Source organism: Poecilia formosa, unplaced genomic scaffold, assembly GCF_000485575.1.
Source record: "Poecilia formosa unplaced genomic scaffold, Poecilia_formosa-5.1.2 Scaffold471, whole genome shotgun sequence".
Lineage (NCBI taxonomy): Eukaryota > Metazoa > Chordata > Actinopteri > Cyprinodontiformes > Poeciliidae > Poecilia > Poecilia formosa.
This window is the reverse complement of record NW_006800410.1, coordinates 352,141-362,450: the sequence shown is the minus strand read 5'-3', so window position 1 is coordinate 362,450 and position 10,310 is coordinate 352,141. Positions and strand designations below refer to the sequence as shown.

The window sequence follows — 10,310 nt, the reverse complement described above, 5'->3', positions numbered from 1 at the left end:
CTAAAAAATCTCTGCCTGTGCCACATATCTGTGTGTGTGTGTGTGTGTGTGTGTGTGGATGTTGATGTGTGTGTGTGCGTGCGTGTGTGTGGATGTTGATGTGTGTGTGTGTGTGTGTGTGTGTGTGTGGATGTTGATGTGGGTGTCCAGAATGAACCCCTGGCATGATAAGCTCCGCCCCTCTCCCTACAACATTTCTGATTATTTGCATGCTCATACACTGGTCTGTTCATAATTTGGGGTTCAGTACTTTGCTTAAGGACACTGAGATAAGGTGGAGAAGCTGGAATTAAACCCTCATCTTTCTGACCCCTCTTCAACCCAACCCACATCAAACCATGGCTGTTTAAGAAACCACATTTATTTGTTTGGTTCTGTGATCTGTTTTTTCCGCAGCTTCACCACAGGACTGAGACTTTGACTGTTCCTGCGAACTAAGCTCTGCCTCCTCCATGCTGTGACCTTTGCTCTTCTTTTGCTCCACAGCAGCTGAAAGGTTTTCCTGCAGGGTTTCACCTTTTCTTCATGGCAGGTCCTACAGACTTGACTTTTTATTCTGCTTTAGTTTACCAACAAGATGTTTGACACCAATCACACTTTAAAGCCGCAGTTTGAAACTTTCATTAAAAAATAACATTGTTTGACATATTTGTTAAAACTGTCACCATGTTTTGACAAATTATGAGACAGATAATCTGTGAAAAGATCAATTTCTGCCTCCTCCTCCATGAGCTACTATTACTGTCTGAAGAAATTAACCAAAATCAGCCAATCAGAACGATGAGTTGGATCTTAGCGCTGTCTATCACCCTCATGTACTCGCTGTTAACAACTTACTGTTACAGAAAAACTCTTCATCAGCCATATTCGGTGGCTATGCTATGCAAACTAGCCTTAGCATTCATAATAGGCTAGCTGCATCGTAGCAGACAGCAACGGGAGCAAGGATGAGCAGCGCCACAAGGACTGTGCTTGACAACGCTAAGACTCGTTTCCTGACTTTCATTGGTTCTTTCTAGTTATCACTGGGAGAAGGCAGAGAAGGCTGATTTTTTTTCACAGATTATCTGTCATAAATTGTCTCAACATGTTGGCAGTTTCAACAAATATGTAAACATATATTTTATAGGAGCCACATGCTGCAGCTTTAAGGGCCTCAGTTGCAGAGTTCTTGGGATTTTTCTGTTATTATTGAACTGAGAAGAGAGCCGTGGCCAAACTAACCAAAAATGCTGAACTGTGACAAGAGCAAAAATATTGAGTCAAGATCAGAAGGTCTGAAATGAGGTCAATCTCCCCTCATCATTCACCACCACAGCGTAAAAATCACACCAAGTCAGACTCATCCTGGCCTACCACAGCAAATGCACAGCGGTGGGAGTGTAGTGATGTGGGCTCCAAGAGTCAAAGCAGCCTGATGACGTTTGAAAACTGTCTGCTCGCCAAATCCTTCAAACTGAAACTGAAGAAATCCAGCCCATCAATAAACCAACAACAAACCTTCTGATTGTTTTTAAAGAGAAGCTAAAAATCAGCTCAGAACCGTCGTCTGCAGAATAACTGAACAACTCAGAGGAAGTTTGTGCACCCCAGCAGAAAACATTGGTGACCCTTCATTATTTATTAATTTTTTTATCAGATGTTCAGTTGTTGGCTTCCAGAGGAGTCCGTTTGGACTCGATGTTCGGCCGTATCGTCTGTGGTGTTTGTGTTCTGCGTGTTGAGTAAGCGTGGGCGTGCTGACTTCCTGCTCTGAGGAAACGCTCTTCCGACAGAGACAAACTGAAACGTTTCAGATCTGTAGTGATGTGGAAACACACAGATATCTAACACACACACACACACACACAGAGGTCCGTTCCAGCAGTTTCTGCTTCATCATAGAGAGAGATGCCTCCTCATCGCAGCAGTGGCTGGTTTATCAGACATCGACTTTGAGCCGATTCGGTTTCTGTCAGAGGACTCTGGATTATGAGCCTCGTCTCGTCAGGAAGTTCATTCATGACAAAAACACGTTTAAAGTTAAAGTGAACCTGAGAAGCAAGAAAAGAAGAACTGCGGAGATCAGAATGGTGAGTGTGGTCAGGTGTAACGTAGAAAAAAAGCTAAAAGCTCAATATGTGTGGAGTTTGGGCATTCAGCTGTTTGGAGGGGGAAACTTTTGATTTGCATTCACTCGTTCAAGTATTCAACTATAGATGAATAATACTTGAATCCATTTCTAAGATCTGCTGTTGCCCATCTGAACCCACATGACCAGTCAGAACCTGGTGGACATTTTTTGAAAACTGCTTAATGCCAAACTAACAAACTGAACATGTAAATGTTGCTTTTCTGCTTGGTGTCCTAGTCAAATCTCTTTTTTGTTCATGTTAATAACGGCTTATTAAGGTGCAGGGAGTCTAACGTTATATTTGCATTCTTAGATAGAATGTAAATATGTTTTATATTCTCTGAATAAAATATGAGAAACTTTGTTGAAATACTTAAATAACCTGAAACATAAGTGACTAATGAAATAAAACGTAAAGAAACAGAAGATAACACCTTGCATTTATTTGAAATGAGTAGCTTCGTCAGCTCTCTGCCATTAACAAGGTCAAAGTTCAGCTGTTTCATGCTGGTTTTAACCTTTAGTAACAGGTTTGCATCGTTTCCTAAAGTTTTGGGAATTTTTGAAGGCAACAGGAACGCTGCTAGATGTGTTATCCTCCATGTTGTCCTCTGCCGTATTCTGTCTCATTCTGCCTCAGTCTGCCTCATTCTTCCGCATTCTGTCTCATTCTGCCTCAGTCTGCCTCATTCTGCCTCATTCTGCCTCATTCTGTCTAATTCTGCCTCATTCTGTCGCATTCTGTCTGATTCTGCCGCATTCTGACTCATTCTGCCTCATTCTACCACATTCTGCCTCATTATGCCCCATTGTGCCTCATTCTGCCGCATTCTTCCTCATTCTGCTCCATTGTGCCTCATTCTACCGCATTCTGTCGCATTCTGCCCCACTCTGCCGCATTATGCCTCATTCTGCCCTATTGTGCCTCATTCTACCGCATTCTGTCACATTCTGCCTCATTCTGTCTCATTCTGCCTCATTCTGTCACATTCTGCTTCATTCTGCCTCATTCTGTCTCATTCTGCCTCATTCTGCCGCATTCTGCCTCATTCTGCCCCATTGTGCCCCATTCTGCCCCATTGTGCCTCATTCTGCCCCGTTGTGCCTCATTCTACCGCATTCTGTCACATTCTGTCACATTCTGCCTCATTCTGCCTCATTCTGTCGGATTCTGTCGCATTCTGCCTCATTCTGCTCCATTGTGCATAATTCTACCCCATTCTGTCACATTCTGTCTCATTCTGCCTCATTGTGCCTCATTCTGTCTCATTCTGCTCCATTGTGCATAATTCTACCCCATTCTGTCACATTCTGTCACATTCTGTCTCATTCTGCCTCATTCTGTCTCATTCTGCCGCATTCTACCGCATTCTGTCACATTCTGCTTCATTGTGCCTCATTCTGTCTCATTCTGCCGCATTCTGTCTCATTCTGCCGCATTCTGTCTCATTCTACCGCATTCTGTCACATTCTGTCACATTCTGCCTCATTGTGCCTCATTCTGCCTCATTCTGCCCCATTGTGCCTCATTCTACCGCATTCTGTCACATTCTGCCTCACTGTGCCTCATTCTGTCTCATTCTGTCGCATTCTGCCGCATTCTGCCTCATTGTGCCTCATTGTGCCTCATTCTGTCTCATTCTGCCGCATTCTGCCGCATTCTGCCGCATTCTGCCGCATTCTGCCTCATTCTGCCTCATTCTGCCGCATTCTGCCGCATTCTGCCGCATTCTGCCGCATTCTGCTACATTCTGCTACATTCTGCTAACCTGCAGTTTAAATGTTCACATTTGAAATGCTTTTTATTCTGTTGAACTAATGCAAACTTTACACACTTGATTGTGAAAAGCTGCTAAAGGCCAAGCGAAGAACCCAGAAAGACAGTCTGATGCGAAGGTGAAGGTGTAACTGATCCGGTTCCCAAGCATCCAGCAGTCAGAATAGAACCACAGGGGGAAACATTCTTATCAGGCAGTTGCCGAAGCATCCAGCGGTCAGAACTGTGTTGAATGCAGAGGATTCATTAAACGGCTTCAGGCTTTAGACTGTTTTTTCTCCTCTGGGTGCTTCACGTTTCCTCCATGTTTTGCTTGGTTTGGTTTGGCCTTCGATGAAGAGAATTTCTTGAATAAATATTAAATAAATATTCAGTGGCTGTTTTCCACTGAATACAGCTCCACCTTTCTGACTTGCTGCAGTCGTATCTTCCCTTGTGGGCCCTCAGATCAGGAGGCCGGATACTTTTTAGTTGATCAAAACCGAGATGGAAACCGAGAGGAGACTGAAGTTTTTCTGTTGTGGCCTTTAAATTTCAGACAGGCATCTTTGCTTCCTGCTTTTGAGTCTCTTTAAATCTTTTTTCAGAGTAAGATGATATGCTGTTTTTATTGTCTTTTTTCTGCATTATGTATTTTTAATGTGCAGGTTTTTGATAGTTGTTTTATAGCTTGATTTCTTTCCTTTGTCTTGTTTGTCTTGTTTTGTACAACACTTTGGATGAACTTCTGGTAAATTGTATTTTGGGTTTAGTTACTTGTCCTGGTGGTTTTGCAGCCTGATTGTCGTTTTTCTGTTGCTAATGAATAGCTGGTGATGCTCTTCCAGCCGTAGAAACACAGTGCGAATAAATTGTACTAAACTAATTATTTACAGCATTACAGGATAAAAACGCAATATTTCCTTTCTGTAAAATAAAACCACATTACAGTTGTTTATTGTAAAATCAAATTAAATTCCACACAAATGTGATAAAAGGCCACAGCTAAAAACAAGTTTGTTTTACTGCAACTTGTTTCAGACCTCCAAATTGACTGAAATATATAAAATAAAACCAAACTGAGAAATTAACTGCACAAACAAAAGTAATACTGAAAATAAAATTTAATAATAAAAAACATCTAAAAAGTAGCTCAGCCAGGAAGTCTGTCTCATGTCTCGAGCTAAAGGTAGAGTGTTCAAAGAAATGGACAGAGGAAATTTTATTTTAAACTGACTTTAAAGCATTAATTTATTAATACATTCCATAGATTTCGATGCAATAAAAATTTTAACCTAAAAGTTCCAGATGGATACTTTGTATTCGCACATTTCTGGTACATCCATAAATCTGTTGCACAAGCTACATTCGCTAACAGCAGCTATGAAGCTGCTTCTCTGGGCTCACTGAGGTTAATTTCCGCTTTAAAAGTATCTGATTGGCCCTGAAAACGACTATTGTTGTGTTCAAGTTGTGTTAAAAGGAGTTAGCATGTCAGTGAAGCTATGTTAGCCTAAAATAGCATCTCAATGCTAAATATGTAGCAGCTAATGCTAATGTCAGCGTCAACAATCTACATTTGTAAAGAAGCTCCATGAATAATCAGAGAAACTAAATAACAGATTAAAAGTAATAAATATCCTTCTTGTTGAGTTTATTCCTGTTTATCTCATAATTTAGCAGTAAAAAGGTTTTTCAATGGAAAATGTTGTTTATTTTGTTGATATGTTGTTTTTGATTAGAATGCAGTGATGCTGTCTCTGTTTTTCTGCAGCATGGTGTTGAGGTGAGGAGCTGAGTGCGGCTCAGAAAATAAATCGTCTTCAACAGAAAACACTCATGATGAGCTCATCATTCAGCTCCGTTCCTGCCGAGGAACCAGTGACGCCCCCGCCACTGACCACGCCCCCTCGGAAAGCCTCAGTCCGCCTCCAGGAACGGTGAGGGGCCTCCAGGAACCATGACCACACAATCAATGACAATGATTTGGCTTCCTCAGCTGGACAATTAATGCACAACTGAATGCACACTAAATATATTTACACTCCATAATCACTTTGATTCCATGGTTGTAACTCAATTGAACTTAAATAGGAGAGGGTAATAGATGTGGAGTTTAAATATAATCTGATTTGAATTGGGCTGAAACCCAGAACAGAAAAGGAAATAGAAATAAATTAGAGCTTTTCTGTACATAATTAAATTGGATTTGATTGAAATTGAGTTAGTAGAAATCAAATGTGAATTTAAAACTATATGTGACATTATGGAGACATTTATGTTTAGTTGATTAAACTGGAAATTAATTTGAATTTATTTAATTAGGACTGAACTGGAATTGACTTGTGTTCAGTTTATATTAAGTTTACTTAAATTTGGGTGAAATTCACTTGACTAGAAATCAGTTGAGTTTTTAAACACATTAACTTTGTTACTTTGTTGCTGCTCTTTCATGGTTAAAATCTTGAGCCAAGAAAAGGAGGTTTTGTCCAGAATGGCAGGAGAATCATTTAATCCTCTAACATCCAGTTTATTTCTAAGATTTTCTGCTGCATTTCAAAACTAATCTCAATTAGTAGAAAGTTGCTGCTAAAGAAATCTTTGCATCAAATCTTTAGCATGAATGAAGCAGTTTCTAAAAAAAAAACATTTCCCCCAAAACATCTGCAGAATGTAAAAGAATCATATAAATGTTTATTTTTAAAATCTTTTCAAAACAATTATTTTATTTTCAAAAGGCGCGGCTCCAACCTGTCGCTGCTATTGGATGTGAGCAATCTGGGGGCGGAGTCAGTTTGTTCCGTGACCACGCCCAAAGAGGTGTGGCTTCAGCTGCTACACACCTCGTCCCGAGCGCTTGCACATGCGCAGTTACAGGAAGCTGCAGCAGACACCAGCGCTCTGAACTCAGAGTACCAGGTAAGGTTCCTCTGTGTTTTTATTCAGGGCTTCAAAGGAACATTCAAGGTTGAGGTAAAGATTTATGCTTCAAAGACTGAAGCAATAGTGCTTTAAAATGTTCTTACCATATACCACAGATTTAACGCACTGAAAATTCTCCCTCTTTTAATCTTAAAAGGTAAAAATAAAACACTTCATAAATCTTATTTTAAAAATCTCAAGCTCTGGTTTAATCTGTCACAGTATTGACCTCTTGATGAAATGCTTTCCAACAAATAACTGGTAAACTCCAATTTACACTTTAAGCTCCACATTAAAGACTTAGCTTGAGGCTGAATATGTCATGATCTGGGTTTCTGTGTGTTTATTTTTGAGTTCTTCTGTGTTCAGTCCTGTTTTCCCTGTGTAGTCCTGTTCCCTGTGAGTCTCTGTCCTCCCTGTTGATTGCTCCCCAGGTGTGTCGTATCCCCCTGATTACCCTGTGTGTATTTAGCCCCACCTGTTGTCTGTGTTGTTGCCGGATCCTCGTCATTTGTAACTGTTTTCCTGTGCCGTCAGTCGACGTCTGTTTATGGGTCGTACGCAGTTGAACTGTTAAGTCCTGCATCGACCTAAGCTCGTGTACATGTCTGTTATCCAGTTGCTACCGGTATTAGCTGTGTGCTAACTTTCTGCCGTGCTGCCTGTTCAAGACTGTGAGCTACATCATTAAATTCATCATTCTCATTTTACCTGGGTCTACCTGCGTTTCCTCACCACCGCAACCACATCGTTCATGACAGAATATTTAGTTAGCAAGCCAACTCTTTAGCTCCAAAGTAAATATTTAGCATTGATCTAGCAAAAATATTTAGTTAGCTCTGAGCTAACTAAATATTTAGCTAATTCTCTGTAAATTTACTTGCTGATCAGCAGAAGTGGACTATCAAAATAAAAGCTGGTTCCAGATAACCGCTGTATTCACCTGCATCACTTCAGTGCTGATGTCCCTATAGATCCATTCATACGCATCTGTACGGCCGTTCAATCGGCTCATCTTGGTTTTAGCTGACATGTTGTACAAGACCAGAGGAAAAGTTACAGTTATTGAGTGGTGAGGTGATTAATAAAGAAGTTCAGAAGATTTAGCTCTGAGCTAATCGCTAAAAACAATCAATTCTACAGAGAAATGAACTAAGCCATAAGAAACAACTTATAAAAGATAAAAACACAAATGACAGCCAAATCCGGAGCAGTCAACCGGAACAAACATGACCAAATACCAGAATCCACTAAAATACAACATAACCCAAAATTATAGAAAGCTAAACCCAAAGTAATAAAACCAAACCAAAGTCCTGTTTAGTCCTGCCTGCTGGTTTCATGCAGCCGTCCAGGCAGCTGGACTGTGGATGGATTACAGGAAAAATGTTAGTAAAGTTTAACGTCCAAAACGTTCTGCTTTCATCTGCAGAAGATTCCTCCGAACTTTGTGAGCGCGGCCGAGCTCGATGCTCCGGGACACATGATGAAAGACAGATACAAAACCATCCTGCCCAGTAAGCGCCTCAGCAGCAGCTCCGCTGATCTTATCTTGTCCTCCGACTCATCACTGCGGTTTGCTTCTCAGACCCAGAGACTCGGGTGATCCTGAAGAGCCTGGACGAAGAACCGGGTCCGGATCGCTACATCAACGCCAACTATGTCAGGGTGAGAGCTTTGCTTTGTTTCCAGCTGATTAAAGTCGGTTTGAAACGTCCTGCTGTCAGAAAGTATCTGATTTACACTTATATAAGAAGAAAAACTGCAGATTAAATCTAAACTGTGATCTGAAACAGGTGAAAAGTGAGAACAGGAAAGTTTTTACCGCAGTGGAAAACATCTCTAAGAATGAAAACGAAAACACCGATTAGGGTTTCACTTTGGTCAAAGTGGAAAATAGTTTGACTTGTTAAGTTTAAATGTTAACTGTCTGGAATCAGTACTGGTGCGATTTTTCCATTAAGCTGTTAATTAAACTAAACTTAAACCAACTTCTCTCATGTCATCACCTCTTGTACTGTAAAACAACCAATCCAAAGCTGAAAGGTTTTACAGTACAGTTTATCATCAATAAAACAAGCCGTCAGCTCGACTTCATTCAAACCAATGAACCGCAGGCTGTTTGTCTGCACATCGACGCATGGCAGAGGGATTTCAGGACATCTGAAATGAAAACGCAAAATGTGCCATCACTGGGTTTTTCAGCAGAAAATGGTCCAAAATATACGGAGAAATCAAACTACGGGTCAGACTGAACATTGAGGTAAAAACCTGCATCATCTGCATGTAAGTTTCCCATTTCTGGCCCAGGAGTTTTTCCTGTGTGATTTAAAAACTGTGATGATGAGCAGGGTAGATATTAATCATTCACCATAAAATCTGAAGACCTGCTGAGCTGCATTTTGTGACCAAACAGTGAAACAAAGATTTCATTCTGCGTAATGTCAAGAGTGATTTTTGGATTTACTGGAAGCAAATCCGGCTGAGAGGATCATCATTCTGAATTTACCAAAGTTTGTCTCCATAATCGCAGTTGTTGAGTTTTTCGGAGTATTTTTCAACAAATTGATTTTAAAATTCAACAGTCTTTTGATGTTGCATTTGACTGGAGTTATTTCTGAAAGTAGTGAAGATGACGGAGTTTGGACCAGGATGAAAGGTGGGAAAGGCATGGGATTCAAAATCAAAATCCAAAGAAGCAACAAGAAATGTCCAAGACTGTGAGACTTTGTCATGAATCCGTAATCCGTCAGTTTGGGCTCAGGAAACAAAAACATGACGTGAAGCTAACAGGCAGACAAGACAACGGTTGGATTAGCTGACATGGCATCTGACTTCTGTTTAGCTTTGAAACCTAAACTGTTCAGTTTAGGCTGAAACTGGTGGAACATCAAACGTGACACATGCTCTCCTGAAACTGTTTTTAATTAACACTTACATTTATCAAAGTATTATTATTATCAAAGTACTCCAGGGCTGGAGTTTGACATCTGTGATCTAAGCCATCTAGTGACATAAAGTGATACTAACTTTTCTAAGTCTTTATGTGAGACCAAATTCATCCATCCCAGAGGTCCCAGTTCTCAGCCTTGTGGTTCTCCTGCCTTAATCTCCAACACACTCAATCATAAAAATGCAGACAGAAAATAGAGCCTGGCAAGTTGAAGTCCAACGGTGCATTTGGTAGCTCAGTTTCACTTTTTACTTCAGCTTTTGATGCTCAGTTTTTTGCTGAAATCTGAGTTTTTCAGCATGTTTTGTTCATCCTGAACCCGACTGCAGTCAGACTTCTGTGGGATCAGTTTCTGACCCCAAAGTGACCCAAGAAGAATGTAGGCGTCTGCGCTCTGTTTATGGCAGTAAAGATGGCCGCCATCTCTGGATGGAGGTAGGTAAAGATGGCGGCCGTGTCTGGATGGATGTAGGTAAAGATGGCCGCCGTGTCTGGATGGATGTAGGTAAAGATGGCCGCCGTGTCTGGATGGATGTAGGTAAAGATGGCCGCCGTGTCTGGATGGA

At 40.9% G+C, this 10,310-nt stretch overlaps 1 protein-coding gene across 4 annotated transcripts in view; it reads left to right on the top strand.

Moving 5' to 3' along the window:
* LOC103156236 (tyrosine-protein phosphatase non-receptor type 7) overlaps window positions 1-10,310 on the top strand; it is a 25,655-nt gene that overhangs the window by 5,347 nt on the left and 9,998 nt on the right. For 2 of the 4 annotated variants that reach the window (XM_016664153.1, XM_007578221.2), the window contains exons 2-5: window positions 5,644-5,809; window positions 6,608-6,788; window positions 8,224-8,308; window positions 8,380-8,459. In XM_016664153.1, the coding sequence (XP_016519639.1) occupies window positions 5,709-5,809; window positions 6,608-6,788; window positions 8,224-8,308; window positions 8,380-8,459 (447 nt within the window). In that variant the 5' untranslated portion in view covers window positions 5,644-5,708. Of the gene's footprint in view, window positions 1-98; window positions 2,073-5,643; window positions 5,810-6,607; window positions 6,789-8,223; window positions 8,309-8,379; window positions 8,460-10,310 lie in introns of those variants that run through there. The other 2 variants (XM_016664152.1, XM_007578220.2) reach the window with 2 other exon arrangements.